Raw genomic sequence first — 18005 nt, forward strand, 5'->3', positions numbered from 1 at the left:
TATTTGGCTTGTGATGTAGTTGCCTCCATGACATGCATGCTGAGTGATGTCTCTTGTGTTACCTGAGACAACACAATACGTATGCAGATAGATGCTCCGTGATGTAGGAAATCCCGTGGTTTGTGCTGTAGGATACCCTTTGGTTTGTCTCCTGAGTGTTGTCTCTAGGGGTCTGAGAGCGCCTAGATGGTGCTGATTTGATGTAAGGCACATAATATGGAGGTGGAATGATTGGTATCCAACTCCCAGTTCACTTGTTACTTGCTAACTCCTCTTGCTCTAGGTCCCAAGGTGTTGGACTGCACCTACAAAGAAGGGCTGGAGCACAAGTGCAAGAGGGATTTGCTGCTGGGACGGCTACGCAAGTCTGAGGACAAGACATGGAAGAGGATCAGGCCACGCCCAGCCATGCCCAACTTTGTGGGGTCCTACTACTTGTGTAAAGGTGAGAAGCTGGAAACCGAGGGCAGCCTGGTGAGGAGCAGAGTCTGAGCTAATTGGTATACTACTGCCAGATACTGCTTATTAGCAGTAGGTGCGGGAGTCTGGCCTGGCATGATAAGAGTTATGTGCAATCCTGTTGTCTGTGCAGAAGTGAGGAGCAGGAGCTATGGGTATCTTTGAGTTTTATAGGGTTGTTATTTCCAAGAGTGAAGAGCAAGAGACTTGGGAAGAAAGGTAAGTGAGAGTATGACGTTTGTGGGAATTTAACTACCTGTTTAAAGGTGAGATACAAATTTAGGGAGGGCAGTTGAAGAGAAATCTGGGCATTCGTTCATAGTACCAGAGGGGACCAAAGTCCTAAGACGTGGATAGAGAACTCAGATCTTTGCAGGGTCCTGGTACTTTTATTACAATTAGGTGGCGTTGGGAGACTCGCTGCGTAATTTGGGTGGCTGGGGGATTTGTGGGGCACGTACCTGCTCAACAGTGAGCTGGAGATCAGGTATGGTTTATCGCAGGTTGCTCTGGAAATGGGGCTTTTTGAGATAAGGTTTTGCTTGCTTTATATTCAAGAAACATCAGCTGCACACTTCAGCTGTTACCATTTTAGATGTTTCTCCCCTTATGAAAATGCTTGGATGCGGAGGGACTGGTTGACTGAAAAGCAGGCAGGTCTGTCTGGGATGAAATTTTCGGATGTTTAGTTGAAGCAGTGCTGAAGTGAGAAACTGGGAATTGACAACCATGGTATGCCCAAATCCTTGTATGGAAGGGTATTACTATGTGTACAACTGCAGATCCATCTGAACTTTCTCAGCCCTTCAGGTAGCAGCGTTGATCATGGACCCTAATGTTATTCCCACTCCATGGAAATGCTAGTGGACAGCAAATGTGTTTGTGTTAAAAACAAGATATTATTTTATAAAACGTTATTTCTTTCTAACACACTTATACCACAAGCTAAAATGTATCTAGTTGCAGCGGTGGTCATATGTAAAAGTCAACAGGATAGAAGTTCCCAAAAAGTTTACTGTTAAGGCTTTTTCTGAGGGACAGTAGAAAATTATTTTCCTGCCAGTGAAGATAGTCAGTTCCAAAGCTTGGATCCCAGAACTGAAATTCTTCTGTTATTTCAAGAGTCAAAGTTTTCTTGGAACACTGTTAAAATAGTCACCATAGGCATATGGAGGTGACCGGGTATATGAGCCATGTATCTGGATATTGAGCAACGAAACCACTTAAAGAAAACAATGGGAATTTTAAATTCTACCCTTTCCCTCGCTGTTAGCCAGTATATGGCCTTTCTTATGTGTGAGACCTGGTTTTTGTTTTGGTTCTGCAGACCTAAGATGAGCTGAATAGCGTAACTTTGGAGGTATGTTAACCATAATCCGGAATGGCCATAAATGAAAACAAAAGCAGTGAAACCTTGTGGCCCCGGTCTCCCCTTAAGGAACAGTAGAGAGAAAATAACTTTGCAGGGAACATATTTTATCTCAGAATGCGGCCAAGTTCATCCTTCAAAGTTGGGTTTGTAAGGGTGCTCTGATTGAGCATGGTGGGCTTGTCTGGTGATTGCACTTGTGGGGGTGGGTGTGCTTGCTGGTGTTCTTGGCAAATTTTTGGGAGTTGCTGCTTTGTTTGGCTTTGAAGCAGTGCATGACTCCATGTGCTAACAGTGCATATCTCTCACCCTCTGCATGGGCTGCTTGTGTCTTACCATCCCCCAGATGTCTTGAGCACACAGAACTGCAAGTTTGGTGATCACTGCACCTTTGCGTACTACCAGGAGGAGATCGATGTGTGGACTGAAGAGCGCAAAGGTACACTGCGGCGGGAGCTGCTCTTCCACACCCCACATGGGCCCAGTCCTGCCAACCAGACGGTTGCCAAGCTCCTTCAGGATCATCAAGGCATCTTCACTTTCCTCTGCCAGGTATGGGGGGCACTGGTGGCGGGGGCACCTTTACGTTCCATGCTGACGAAGTAAAATACAAAAAGTAACCCATTGTACCAGAAAAGTAATTCAGTCCTTCTATCCTTGGCTTGCTTTTCTTCTGGAATTAAGTCTCCATCTTTGTACTAATCATACATTTGAGTTGCCTGTACTAAAGCCAGAATCATTGTGTCTGAGAAACAAAACTCCCAGCAAGACTCTGGTTTCTGGGTCCTCAGAAGAAAAAGCAGCTTCATGGTCCCTTTTCTGTGCTTTTTTCCACACTTTGCTTCCATTCCTTTAACCGACTATGTGTTCATGCCAGGATGCAAACATTGAACTATGATATAATTACAGGAACTCCATATCTGTATGTGTTATCATTCTAAGATGTGATATAAGCTTTAGACATAATTCCATAAACCCACTATCAACATATGACATCATTCCAGGCACCCATGTCAACCTGTGATGTCAATGTAGGAACCTCACTTCAGACTGTCAGCGAAATGGGGCAAGTGAACATTGGCTGTTGGTCTTGAAATTTTGACTTGACCACAACATGCAGATGTCCTAATTTGCTGTAAAACATATCCGCAAATAAATACACATTTGCTGCTATTGAAAAGTAACTCCTATTTCAGACTGCACTGCAGAAATCTAAATTTGAGTTGTCATCACTACTGGAACCACCATCACATTGTCTCTGTAAGACCCTCTAAGCTATTACTAAAATACTCATCTACAAAACAACAGCAAAGATGTGAGTTAAGCTGATGAATGGGTTTTATATAAGCAAGGTTCTTTTCTAAGGCTAGCCACTAGATTGTGGCATAAAGCTTAGAATGTGAACCTAAAACATCTTTATTATACAAACTTGTTACATGTAACTAACTGTTCTTTTTCTTTGGCTGCCTGTTCAACATCCCTTGATTTGGAGAAGATGAAATCTTGAGGGAAAACAAAATACTGGCATTAAAATATATGTGCTTTGCAAACTCCTTTACAAATGTAGGTGCTTACTTAAAGTTTGTCAGATTATCATGTCCGCCAGACACACGCTTAACCCGCTTTATTTAGTCTCTCGTGAAACTTTGTGTTTCTGCAGTGGAGCGCCACTAGCTCCTCCAATAGAAATTTTAGATCATCTGTCCCTATGTACATTGGGCTATCGATCTAAGAACACGAGGTTGTCCACCCTATTAAGGGTGGATATTCCCACACACTTATTTTCTGTCAAAAAAATGAGCCTCTCCCAAATGCTTGTTTTAAAACTCCCAGCATGTTACAGAAATTTGTTTTTTCTTTCTCAAAAACAAAATCTTGCTTTGGAAATTTGTTTTTGAAAAACAAAAACTTTGCTAAGTGGTTGAAAGTGGGCAGCCGCCTAGTAACCATGCAGTGCCTTCAAAGAAACGGCCATGGCAATGGCTCCTCAGCAAGCACAGAAATCTCTCCTGGCCTGCCAGAGATCTCTAAATATATCCATCAATATTCTGCAAGGACAGGAATTGGCCGAAGGCATGGGTGTTTTCTCCTAAACAGGAAAATACATGTACAGATACAGGGGCTGCAGAAATGGCACAAGGTCTGGGATATGTGATGGAATTATCACTAATGTTTTGTCATTTCTCCACTGAAGTATTCCTCTCACTGGTATGGTTTTCGAGGATTTATTATGGAGGTTGGCTTGTGTTGTATGGTGTTTTATATTTACCTGTTATAAATCAATAAACAAAGTTTACAAAAAAAGGTTTCCTACAAGAGCAACAGATAAAAGCCACCTCTGCCCTGACGGACTGATAGACTGGCCACCAAACAGCCAATGAGCCCCTTAGTTCATTCTCTAACTGCTGTGTGATTTGGAAAGAAACCTATTTCTGAAAAGCCACGTCTTTTCAAACCAATTATAGGTTGGACCTTGTATGTCATTATTATTTTCCCATACTGTTAGATATCACTCTCCTTTCCCACATGCTTATAGAAAGTCTCAGGATGAGGGGCATGCCATAAGGCTGAAGGAAGAAGAGAAAGTGGGGTATAGGTTACAAAAATAAGAACCAACAGCGATTGCTGAGATAGGATTTTTAAGACCTGTCCTGGAACCGCCTCCCTACCACCTCCATATATTACTCACAAAGGTTGGTTAGCTCTAGGATCATGTGATAGGCAGACTTTGAAGGGGATACAGGATTGTAGAGAGAGCCAATGTAGATCTTTGAGGATGGGGAGAATCAGTAGAAATCTCTGAGACCCTTGAACTTTTGGGCAGAGCATGAAGAACAACTGACTACTTCGGCTCCTACTCAACAGTGGATAAAATCCAGACCAAAACTGTAGAAAAGTGCCCCTTTTTGACATGGTCACCCCCACTTTTTGCCTGATAATTGATGCAATTTTTTGACTGAAATTGCACTGGGTTCGTGCTAACCAGTCCTCCAGTGCCAGATCTCTTTCCCTAAAACTGTACAATTGTTCCACAATTGGCAGTACCTTTGCCCCTTCTCCTGTAAGTCCCTAGTAGATAGTACCCCGGTACCTAGGGTCTGGGCTCCAAAGAGGGTCCCCAAGGCCTACAGTATGTAGTCTGCCACCCTCCGAGACCCCTCACCGAGCACATGCAGACTGCCATTGTAGGCTGCATGTCTTTGTGCAGCCTGTGTGCCATGTCCCCTGAACACTGCTTGCAATATTTGTAAGTCACTCCTACAGCAGGCCTTACAACACATGGCAGGGTGCATAATATTACATGAGAGAGGCATATCTGTATGAGCAGATATGCCCCTGCTATGTCTTTGTCTATTCTTAGACATAGTGAGTGAACAGGGAAGCCATTTTAAGTACATGTGCAGGACACTGGTCAATATGAGTTCCCAGCTACATGATAGCTTCACTGAAAATAGTGATGTTTGGTATCAAACATCTCAAATTAATAAACTCTCACTGATTCCAGTGATGGATTTATTGATACATGCACCTAGAGGGCACATTAGAGGTGCCCCCTGAAAAACCTACCATTTACCGACTAACTACTTCTAACTGGCCTGCTGTTGGGAGCTGGCTCTTTGTATAGTGGACCAAAAAGAGGTACACTGTGCAAAGAGTCCAGACAAACCCCAGAGGAATTACAGAGGCACAAATAACACCCCAAATGTTGTCTTTTGTGGTAATGTGTGCGAGCAGTTAGGCATATTAGAGGGTAGTGCTAAGCATGTAAGGCACACACATAGGCAGTAAGTGAGAGACACGCTCAATAAAGAAATCCAACACTAGTTTATAAAAATAACACATACTTTTATATAAATTTATATACCAAGATCTCTGGAATCTGGTGAGTACTTTTCAAAAGTCGATACTGTATTTTTCTGTAGCTGCAATGCTACTCAGTGGGAGAGAAAACATACATTGAAAACAGGTACTTCACAGCAACTTACAGGACCAATCTTCTGGACTTAAGGAGAGTACAGGGCCGGATCCTAGACCACACCAACAGGCCACCTCGGGATCAGTGGGGCGGCCGGGTGCAGTTCGGCGTCATTGGATAATCAGTTCACTAACAAAGATGCTGTAGGGGTGGACGGAGAGTCCAGTCTGGGTAAATCTCCATGGGCGTTCAGTTCTTGCGATGCTCAGTGATGTAGAGAAACCAGTGATCCTGTTCTCCTTGCTCTGGCAGCCGGGTATAGAGGTTGTTTGGACCGTCTGGTTTCCGTCACTGGTGGTAGTCTCGGTGAAGAGGTTTCCATCACTGGTGGTGGTCACTGTGGAGGGGGCCCACAGAAACAGGCTGCAGACATGGACTGGGGGACCAGTCCAGCCCAACTAGCAAGTGGGCTCAGGTCTCATGAGCCTGGGATGATGTAGGGACACCATTGGTCCTTTTCTCCTTGGTCCGGGGCATCTGGTTGCAGAGGTGTGGTAGACTGTCGGGTCTCTGTCACCAGAGGTGGTTGTGGGGAGTGGGGGGGGTGGACACAGGGTGTAATGCAAAAAGTGGCTACAGAAGCTGACTGGAAGTCCACAGTAGGCAAGCTTAAAATGAGCTTTGTCTCTGGAGGGCCTGAGAACCACATTGACACTGTTGGCCCACTTAGCTCAGGCTAGGTGGCTCTGGTGCAGTGGTGATGTCCGGCGTTGTGGAATTGGCAGTCCCTGTCCTCAGTTCTTTCTAAGTTCTTTGTGAAGCACTGCCGGCTCTCGGTTTCTTGGATGCAGCAGCGACAGGACAGGACCGGTCAGACGCTTCACATGGGTGGGGTCAGACAGTGTTGGCCCCAAGTCTGTATCCTCGGTTCTCAGGTTAGCCGGCTTCTTGTCCACTCCTTCTCATGTGTCCATTGAAGATCTGAGGTCCTGGTATCACTGGGGTCCCTTAAATGCTCAATTTAGGGGTCAATAAGGGGAGTGAAGGGTAGTAGCCAGTGGGCAACTTGCCTTTGGGCAACACCCTGTCCCAGAATTCCTAATTCCATCACACACAAGATGGCATATTTCTTAAGGATTTGTTCACTTCAGGCTGGTCACCCTAGGGATGTGTTCAGTCTGGCAGTGCAACACACCTCCTGTATGGCTTATTTTCCCACGTGTCCAGGTGCCAAATGGGCCCTGGGCCATGGGGGGTCAGCATCTCCCTTTGGTATGCAGATCTGGCTCTCCTCAAAGGCGGTGGCTTCTGTGAAACTTCCTGTCTTGAAATGCAGATTTGCAGATCATCCTGTTTGTGTGTAACACCCCTGCCAGAACAGGCTTTGTTTTTGACTCCAGAGAAAACATGCTCTCACCCTTGCAAATCTGCATTCCAAGGCAGGGGGCTTCAGTGAAGCCCACTGCCCTTGGTATGTAGATCTGGCTTCCCTCAAAGGAGAGGATGCCAACCCCCCCCTCCCCAGAGCCCATTTGGCACCTTGACAGGTGGGGAAAATTAGAATTCAGAGTGGCGTGCCCACCTCTCGAGTTAGACCCACCCCTAAGGTGAGCTGCCTGATGTGGACACAACTTTTCAAAGTCTGCCATCTTGGTGATGGCAGAATTAGGAACTCAAGGACAGGGCTGTGCCTACTGTAGGAAGCTGGCCTGGTGTGTGGTGAGCACCTATGGTGTTATCACATTATTCCAGGTCCAGATATCCCCTGCTAGTTAGGTGTAGGCAGTGTCTAGGAAGCCAGGGCTCTTTAGAGGTAGCTGTGGATGAGCAGCCAAGACTTATCTAGTAGATATGCAAAGCTTCTGCAGTACCACTATAGTCACACAGCACCGACGCAGATGAAAGAACCACACAGTGTTACAAAAATAAAAGCACTTTATTATAGTAACACAAACACTAGAATACTAAATAGGCAATCCCCCAACTGGAGGTAAGTAAACATGTTAATATATTCACATTAGCAATCAGTAAATAGCATAGAAAGCAATAGGCATTGGTAAAAGCAATAGTGAGGGCCCTAGGGGAGGGCCATACCATATACTAAAAAACTGAAATGTGAAAGACAGTCCCCACCCAAGGAAGGAGAATCGGTAGAAGGGAGCTGGAGGAACTAGGAACCCCAAGAGGTTAGTACCAGACTGACCCCCAGCGACCAGGAGAGCAGAAGTAAGTACCTGGTTTTCCCCAAAACTAACAGGAGGACTTTAGAAAGGGATTGAGCAGGACCCAGCCAAGACTGGAAGAACCCAAAGGTGGATCCTGACAGAAGAGGACCTGCAAAGGAAGGGGACCAAGTCCAGTTAGAGTAGGAGTGTCCGGTTGTGGCAGGAGCCACTAACCACCCTGCTGTGGATGCAGAACAAGGTCGACAGTGGATGAAGATGGTAAGCACTCCAGCACAGGAGCTGAAGAGTTCCAGAAGTGATGCAGTGATGTCCCACGTTGGCGGTCGAGATGCAGTCGGTTAGTGGTGCTGAAAAACCACCAACGAGCTTTGGCAAATGCAGGAGACTGAGAAGAAGGTTTGCAAGGCTGAAGAGATCCAGCAAGGCCCAGGGGACTCGACCCAACGAAGGGAGTCCGGGGTGACCCTCCGCAGCTGCTAGAGTCACAAGATGTGGAGGCAGCCCCCACAGGCAACCCACTGGCAGCAGGCACAGGAGCCTCAGTGAGGCACACTCAGCACACCTGAAGAGGAGTCCCACTTCGCTGGAGCAGCAGGTAGGTGATGATGCTTTGCAGGACAGAGTGCTCGAGGTCGGGGCTACACAGAGCCTGAAGATCCCTTGGAGGAAGAGCAAACAAGCCTTGGTAGCGGCAAGAGTTGCAGTGCACAGGGGTACTGTCCTGTAAGGAGAGGCAAGGCCTCCCAAGTTGGGCAGCTGATTGAGAGGTCCAAGGTGACCACTGCAGGCCACCACCTTTAATGCAGGATCCACGCAGCTCTGGAGGAGAGAAGATCCACACAGCTGGTAGTCTATGCAGTTGGTGCCTGTGGATGCAGGGGAGTGACTCCTTCACTCCAAGTTAGATTCCTTCTTATTTTTAGTGCAGTCTGAAGACTCATCGCCCTCAGAGTATGCACAGCGGGGGAAATGTTGCAGTTGCTGGAATGAGCCTGTGAAACAATGTTGCTGAGCTAGTTGCAGTCCCAGTGGCCAGAAGGTGAACTAAACAATCCAGAGGAGTCCTGCTGGAATTTTGATTGCCGAATCTGAGGACTCACCCAAGACGGAGACCCTAAATAGCCCAGGAAGGGGGATTGGTCACCTAGCAGGGTGACCACTAAGAGGAGGGGGCTGTGACATCACCTACCTGATCTGGCCACTCAGATGCTCCCAGAAGCCTCTGCCCACCTTGAATTCAAGATGGCAGAATCAAGTGGCCACCTGGTGGAGCTCTGGGCACCACCCCTAGGGTGGTGATGGACAGGGATGTGGCCATTCCCCTTTCATTGTACAGTTGCACGCCAGAACAGGGACCGGGTGTTCCTGTACTGGTGCAAACCGCTTTATGCAAGGAAGGCAGCAAATGTGCCCTTCAAAGCATACAGGTGGCTTGGGGAGGCTACCCCTCCCGAGCCTTCTCACACCTATCTCTAAGGGAGAGGGTGTTACCTCCCTCTCCCACAGGAAATCCTTTGTTCTGCCTGTGCTGGTCAAGCAGCAAGAGAGCAGAAACCTGTCCGAGGGGTGGCAGCAGCACAGGCTGCCAGGAAAACCCCCAGAAGACTGGTAGGAGCAATGCTGGGTGTTCCTCTAAGGAGCCCCCAGAGTGCATGGAATCATACAACCAATACTGTCAACAGTATTGGTGTATGAATCTGACATTTTGGATACCAAACATGCCCAGGTTCAGAGTTATCATTATGTAGCTGGTCCCTTTTCCATTATATGGGTAAAAGGGCTTCCTGGCACTTAAGGAAGTTCAGTGTAATGGAGCTGGAGTTCATAGGGGCTCCACTGCTCATGCCGGGGTGCCCTCACACACATGGACCTCCACCCTGCCCTATGCGCTAGGAGGGCCTACCATAGAGGTGACTTGCAGTGGCCTGGTGCAGTGACCTGGAGTGAAAAGGTGCATGCACCTTTTCACACAGGCTGCAATGGCAGGCCTGCAGACACATTTTGCATGGTTTGCCGTGGGTGGCATAATACATGCTGCAGCCCTTGGGGAACCCCTGGTGCCCCAATTCCCTGGGTACCCAAGTACCCTACTAGGGACTTATATGGGGCACCAGTATGCCCATTGTGGGGTGTGCAAAGTCCTAGGCAACCAAATTTAGAGGAGGAGAACACAATCACCGGGGTCCTGGTTAGCAGGATCCCAGTGAAAAACTGTCAAAACATACTGATAGCAAGCAAAAAGTGGGGGAAACCACAACAAAAAAGAGCATAGTTTCCTACACTCACCACACCTACCCTAGAGAGCCCTGGCAGTCTAGATATTGTAACTCTCACTAATAGGGGCTTGCTTGGACCCAGTATAAGGTATAACACCATAGGTGTCCACCATACACTTGGCCAGCTTCCTACACTGATTATGCCAGGGCTCATTCAACTGCAGGATTTGAAAAACTTGCAATTCCCTTATTTTGCCACATTTCAGCAGATCTAAATACTGGGGCTGGAGTTAGGGGCAAGCAATAGTTCTAGAGTTGTAAAGCCATTTCAGTCCGTGCAAACCCAGGAACTTGCATGTTTTAGGGCTTTTCATCAGTTCTTCTCTAATTTTCACCCATTCTGAGAAAGGTTGGAAATGTATTCCTCACAAGGGCAAAAGTAAAACTTCTTCCAGGGTTGGGGGAAAAGAGGTTGGAGGGAAACTGAATTTGTAGAAGCTCAACAGATCTACACATGCATATTTTCTCCTGCTAAAAGGGTGTTTACAAATATTTTCTAGTAGTATGGTTTCCTGGTCTACTACTGTAAATTCTTGTGATTTAATTGTAGGAAAGTAGCCTCTTTTTAGCATGGTTACCACCCATTTTTGCCTGTTTGTCAGTGTGTTTGACTGTGTTTACTGGGATCCTGTTAACCAGGACCCTAGTGATTATGTTCTCTCCCTTTAAACTTGGTTACTTGAACCACATACACACCACATTTGGCATACTGATGCCCCCATGTAAGTCCCTAGTATATGGTACTTAGGTACCTGGTGCATTAGGGCAGCAGGGGTTCCTCATGGGCTGCAGCATGTATTGTGGTACCCAGGAGGGCTCATACAAAATGTGTCTGCAGGCTTGTCATTGCAGCCTGCGTGAAAAGTGCATGTACCCTTTTCACTACAGGTCACTGCACCAGGTCACTTTGTCACCACTATTGCAGGCCCTCCTAGCTCAGAGGTCAGCGTGCATGTACCTGTGTGTAAGGGCACCCCTGCACTAACAAAGGTGCTCCCACAAACTTCAGTTCCATTTTCCTGGACTTCATGAGTGCGGGGATGCTATTTTATGCATGGTCTGGACATTGGTCACTACCTATGTCCAGCTACATAATGGTAACTCCAAACCTAGGCATGTTTAGTATCAAACATGTTGGAATCATACCCCAATACTGTAGCCAGTATTGGATGTATGAGTCCATGCACTCTGGGGGCTCCTTAGATGACCCCCAGCATTGCTCCTACCAGCCTTCTGGGGTTTTCCAGGCAGCCCAAGCTGCTGCCACCCCTCAGTCAGGTTGCCGCCCTCTTGCTGCTTGGACAGCTCAATCACAGGAAGGCAGAACAAAGGATTACCTTTGAGAGAGGCGGTAACACCCTCTCCCTCTGGAAATAGGTGTTATATGGCTTGGGAAGGATATCCTCCCCAAACCCCTGGTATGCTTTGAAGGGCACATTTGGTGCCCTTCATGCATAAAGAACTCTACAGTGGTTCAGGGACCCCGCCCCCTGTCCCTGCTCTGGTGCTCTGGTGCGAAACTGGACACTTCCACTTCCCTGTCCATCATCACCCCAGGGGTGGTGCCCAGAACTCCTCCAATGGGTCCTTGGGTTCTGCCATCTTGAATCCAAGGTTGGCAGGGACCTCTGGGAGCATCTCAGTGGCCAGGTAGGACCGGTGACGTCAGAGCCCCCTCCTGAAAGGTGGTCACTTTGCTAGGTGACCAATGCATCTTTCAGGGCTATTTAGGGTCTCTCTCTCTTGGGTGGGGTCCTCAGATTAATCTTGCAAGATTCCAGTAGGACTCCTCTGCAACCTCTACTTCGACTTCTGGCCACTGGAACCACGACTGGACTCTCCAGGAACCGACAATCTGCATTCTGGACAAAGACTGTGTTTGCAGCATTGTTTCCACTGCTCATTCCACCTTCTTCATCATTTCCCTGAGGGTGACAAGTCTTCACCCTGCACGAGTGGGAAGAAGGAATCTCCCTTGGAGTGAAGTAGTCACTCCCCTGCATCCACAGGCACTATCTGCTACGACGACCAGCTGCGTGGATCTCCTCTCATCCTGAGCTGCAGGAAAGAGCAGAGGGATGAAAATTCTAAAGGTTCTGATTCCACCCGAGTAACTGGTGACGGTGACTGGTGACCAGTGAGCTTCACAGCGCAAGGCGCAAAACATTGAGCACAATAGTAGAAAGAGGGTGCCACACACAAATCCCTCAGTGGTTCACAGGGCTGAGCAGAGCAACTGGTAGCTTGAGATGCATATAGCACAGTTCAGTGCTTAAGGGAGCAACTGTAGGACTAAGGGGGCCATAGCACCCTTAGTCCTACATGGGCTAAGGACCCATGTGGTACCCTTAGTACCACATGGGCTTAACGGAGCCGTCCCGTCCAGACCCGGCTCCGCCTAACTGCTCTGACCACAACGATTGTGCTGTTACAGACCTATCTGGGACCAGTCGGTCCTGTTGGGATTTGTTGGGCCACAGCTCCGGTCGCTGCTGGTGAGGCTGATCCTGGTGTGATTGCACATGTGCACTGAGGCGGCAGACGGCAGATTTTGACACTTGGATAAGGAGCGTGCTTGCGCTCCTCCTGCCTGATGTGCGTGGAGAGGTATCTCGGAAAAGAGGAAAGTGCGATTGAACCAATAGGCAGGGGGTGAGGCTGCGCTCGGGCCCAGAACCAAGGTGGTTGGTACATGGTTCCTCCTCCAGTGCTAGAATAGGAATTGTGGCAAGGGTATATGCCCCTCACTTGAGCAACAGTAACGGGGTCAGTGCCAGCAAAAGTGGCTGCACACCTATCGGAATCAAGTATATCAAGTGGCTTGGATTCCCGGAAACTGGCTTTTGGGAAGGTTAAGACTTGAGAAACCCAAACAATCTGCAAAGTGCAAAGAAATTTCAAGATTTTGGAGCGTAACTGGAAAGTGGCATATAGAATTTTTTCATCATGCAGAGGCTGCAGAAAAGTGAAGGGGCAACTTGAGCAGCCAAGCGGTCTAGTACCAAGCTGTGGAATATCAGCAAAGATCAGAGCTTGCTCATCATGTCCACCAATGAAGTTGGAAGGGAAAATAAGGAAAGAAATAAACATCTACAAGATAATAGATGCTTGATAAGAACAGGATGGGCCACAGGTGTTTCCACAGAACCTGCTGAACTAGTAGAACTTATAGATCACATAAAAATTCAGAATGATAATGGAGGCACTTCCATGGTGGGACCGGAAGAAGCCCAAGGCACGACACATGGGGCTAAAAAGCAGAACGAGTATAAGCTGGGCCCCAAGGGAAAGCCCCTGAATGCTAGAAAAGCCTTTATTCACAACTATTTACTAGGGCAAGGGGTACAGCCCGTAAGTAAAGGAGAGAACCAGGTACAGGTGAGGAGGTCATACCTCCGGGTGAACCAGACACCCAGTCCATTCCCATGACCCCCAACTCTAACACCGATTACAGAAGTAGGTTACTCAACTATTCCAACATTATCAGAGGAAGCCCAAGACCCTGATAGCAGTGCTACAGGCTCAAGTCTAGGTGCTTAAAAAATTGGCGAATTGATACAGATGGCAGACACAGTTTTAGAGGGAAGTAATAGCAGTCAACGTAATTGCTACCCCAACTGTTCTGCCCAAGATAAAAAAAAAAATTAACAGGAACATGCAGTGGCCAGAGCTAACTGGCTCTCCCCCCTCAATGGCAAGACCTTGTCTGGTGGCTGACAGGCATAATAAATCCTTAAACAACAATAAATTGGTAATTCAAGCCGAAATACATCAGCGCAGCAAAAGATGCTGTCTGAGCAAGAATGTTATGGTTCTAGCCAGACCGGCTCCACCCCTGTACAAAAAGTAACAACCGATTCCCACAACACACTCACTGCTACTGCATACGAGCAGTGGTCACCATGTGAACTAATTACAGGGTATTACTGTGGAGAAGAGGAGAAGAGGGTGGCCCCAGGTACAGAAACTGCAAAGGAGTATACACCGTATAAGAAAAAGGGGGAAGAGAACAGATCTGATTCCATTATAAATGTCTCCCTTTTAGCTGCAGTCAAAGCTCTTACATGGCAATCGCATAAAATGGAGATTCACCTAGAATTAACACACATGCTGGCTGAAAGCGTACTTACGATGGACAAAAAGCTGAACCTATTAAATAAGAAGATAGATTGCTGGGAAAAAAGGTGAATGAAGGAAAGGCATCAGGTGGAAGATGCAGCGATGAAATAATAGATAAGCTAGCGACCCTGCCTGACATCCTAACAAAACATTAACCACTGTAAAACCTGCTATGATGCAAGTCATCAGTTGAGCTGCCAGACGATGGAAAACAAGCAGCAAGACCTAACCCCTCCAGAATCAATAGAACCAATATTAACAGGAAAAGGGGGCATATCAATTTGTTAGAAAATAATGGAGGTGGTGGGGGTACAGAATTAGGTAGTATGTCATCCATAATTGCCCGGCCGATGATGGTATTCCCCTCCCCAAACAGGTTCTCAAGCAGACCAGGATGACACAAATGATCAAATATTAATAGATACTTGTGAGGAAATGCCTCCTTGGCATGGTTACCCCCTGACTTTTTGCCTTTGCTGATGCTAAGTTTTGATTTGAAAGTGTGCTGAGGCCTGCTAACCAGGCCCCAGCACCAGTGTTCTTTCCCTAACCTGTACTTTTGTTTCCACAATTGGCACACCCTGGCATCCAGGTAAGTCCCTTGTAACTGGTACCCCTGGTACCAAGGGCCCTGATGCCAGGGAAGGTCTCTAAGGGATGCAGCATGTCTTATGCCACCCTGGGGACCCCTCACTCAGCACAGACACACTGCTTGCCAGCTTGTGTGTGCTAGTGAGGACAAAACGAGTAAGTCGACATGACACTCCCCTCAGGGTGCCATGCCCACCTCACACTGCCTATGCAGTATAGATAAGTCACCCCTCTAGCAGGCCTTACAGCCCTAAGGCAGGGTGCACTATACCATAGGTGAGGGCACAAGTGCATGAGCACTGTGCCCCTACAGTGTCTAAGCAAAACCTTAGACATTGTAAGTGCAGGGTAGCCATAAGAGTATATGGTCTGGGAGTCTGTCATGCACGAACTCCACAGCACCATAATGGCTCCACTGAAAACTGTGAAGTTTGGTATCAAACTTCTCAGCACAATAAATGCACACTGATGCCAGTGTACATTTTATTGTAACATACACCCCAGAGGGCACCTTAGAGGTGCCCCCTGAAACCTTAACCGACTATCCGTGTAGGCTGACTAGTTCAAGCAGCCTGCCACCCACCAGACATGTTGCTGGCCACATGGGGAGAGTGCCTTTGTCACTCTGTGGCTAGTAACAAAGCCTGTACTGGGTGGAGGTGCTTCACACCTCCCCCTGCAGGAACTGTAACACCTGGCGGTGAGCCTCAAAGGCTCGCCCCCTTTGTTACAGCACCCCAGGACACTCCAGCTAGTGGAGTTGCCCGCCCCCTCCGGCCACGGCCCCACTTTTGGCGGCAAGGCCAGAGGAGATAATGAGAAAAACAAGGAGGAGTCACTGGCCAGTCAGGACAGCCCCTAAGGTGTCCTGAGCTGAGGTGACTCTGACTTTTAGAAATCCTACATCTTGCAGATGGAGGATTCCCCCAATAGGGATAGGAATGTGCCCCCCTCCCCTCGGGAGGAGGCACAAAGAGGGTGTACCCACCTTCAGGGCTAGTAGCCATTGGCTACTAACCCCCTAGACCTAAACACGCCCTTAAATTTAGTATTTAAGGGCTCCCCAGAACCTAGGAACTCCGATTCCTGCAACCTAAGAAGAAGAGGACTGCTAAGCTGAAAAACCCTGCAGAGAAGACGGAGACACCAACTGCTTTGGCCCCAGCTCTACCGGCCTGTCTCCCCACTTCTAAAGACACTGCTCCAGCGACGCTTTCCCCAGGGACCAACGACTTATGAAGCCTCAGAGGACTGTCCTGCATCTAGAAGGACCAAGAACTCCAGAGGACAGCGGCTCTGTTCACCCAAGACTGCAACTTTGTAACAAAGGAGCAACTTTAAAACAACTTGCGTTTCCCCCCGGAAGCGTGAGACTTGCCACTCTGCACCCGACGCCCCCGGCTCGACTTGTGGAGAACAAACACTTCAGGGAGGACTCCCCAGCGACTGCGAGACCGTGAGTAGCCAGAGTTGCCCCCACAGCGACGCCTGCAGAGGGAATCCCGAGGCTCCCCCTGACCACGACTGCCTGCTTCTAAGAACCTGACGCCTGGTAGGGACACTGCACCCGCAGCCCCCAGCACCTGAAGGATCCGAACTCCAGTGCAGGAGTGACCCCCAGGAGGCCCTCTCCCTTGCCCAGGTGGTGGCTACCCCGAGGAGCCCCCCCTTGCCTGCTTGCATAGCTGAAGAGACCCCTGGGTCTCCCATTGCTTTCTATTGAAAACCCGACACGTGTTTGCACACTGCACCGGGTCGCCCCCGTGCCGCTGAGGGTGTACTTTCTGTGTGGACTTGTGTCCCCCCCAGTGCCCTACAAAACCCCCCTGGTCTGCCCTCCGAAGACGCAGGTACTTACCTGCTGGCAGACTGGAACCGGGGCACCCCCTTCTTCATTGAAGCCTATGCGTTTTGGGCACCACCTTGACCTCTGCACCTGACCGGCCCTGAGCTGCTGGTGTGGTAACTTTGGGGTTGCTCTGAACCCCCAACGGTGGGCTACCTTGGACCCAAACTTGAACCCCGTAGGTGGTTTACTTACCTGCAAAAACCAACAAACTCTTACTCCCCCCAGGGACTGTTGAAAATTGCACTGTCTAGTTTTAAAATAGCTATATGTGATTTATGTGAAAAGTGTATATGCTATTTTGCTAATTTAAAGTTCCTAAAGTTCCTACCTGCAATACCTTTCATTTGAAGTATTACATGTAAATCTTGAACCTGTGGTTCTAAAAATAAACAAAGAAAATATATTTTTCTATACAAAAACCTATTGGCCTGGAATTGTCTTTGAGTGTTCCTCATTTATTGCTTGTGTATGTACAACAAATGCTTAACACTACTCCTTTGATAAGCCTACTGCTCGACCACACTACCACAAAATAGAGCATTAGTAGTATCTCTTTTTGCCACTATCTTACCTCTAAGGGGAACCCTTGGACTCTGTGCATACTATTCCTTACTTTGAAATAGTGCATACAGAGCCAACTTCCTACAATACTATTAAACCGTTAGGTGGGCTTGGCATCGGAAATAATCTCCACCCGCATTTAAAAAGACATCAGAAGTCTGTGACTAAAAAAAAAAAAAAAAGGAACAGACTGAGCTGTAATGGGCTAGACACAAAGATATCCGGAAATACATCAAAGCCTGAGACCTATCCAATTTTCCAATGGAAACCCCCTTCTACACTGGCACCTACCCCGATACACAACTTCATACCTCAGGTATAATTACAGTGCTACCGAACAACACAGGAGATCTCCATACTGTAAACAGTGGGGAAAGTGGGTCTAATGCTCAGTCACTTTGGCCAACAGAACTAACCAATCAGGTGCCTTTGCAAATGCTGAAGACCCTGTCCAACGACAACAGATGCGAAATGCAAATCGGGGTCCTGGCTCCGACACTGAAGTCTATTCAATTGCAGGCCTGAGGGACAGAGATAAAACCTGCCCGAGGACCGCAGCATGTGGCTGAGGGGGGTGAAGGTCAAACGGGTGTAAGTGTCTCCAGTAGGAACATCTCAGCAGCTGGGATGTGCGGGAACAATGATCCCCAACCGTTGTAAATAACGGAGGGCCACTCAC

At 47.9% G+C, this 18005-nt stretch overlaps 1 protein-coding gene across 2 annotated transcripts in view; it reads left to right on the plus strand.

Annotated features, from left to right (window-relative positions):
• Positions 1 to 18005, plus strand: part of ZC3H7B (zinc finger CCCH-type containing 7B) — a 195973-nt gene that overhangs the window by 76217 nt on the left and 101751 nt on the right. For both annotated transcript variants that reach the window (XM_069231242.1, XM_069231243.1), the window contains exons 13-14: positions 284 to 445; positions 2175 to 2380. In XM_069231242.1, coding sequence (XP_069087343.1) covers positions 284 to 445; positions 2175 to 2380 — 368 coding nt within the window. The remainder of the gene's footprint in view (positions 1 to 283; positions 446 to 2174; positions 2381 to 18005) is intronic.

This window comes from Pleurodeles waltl, chromosome 4_2 (assembly GCF_031143425.1).
Source record: "Pleurodeles waltl isolate 20211129_DDA chromosome 4_2, aPleWal1.hap1.20221129, whole genome shotgun sequence".
Classification (NCBI taxonomy): Eukaryota; Metazoa; Chordata; class Amphibia; order Caudata; family Salamandridae; genus Pleurodeles; species Pleurodeles waltl.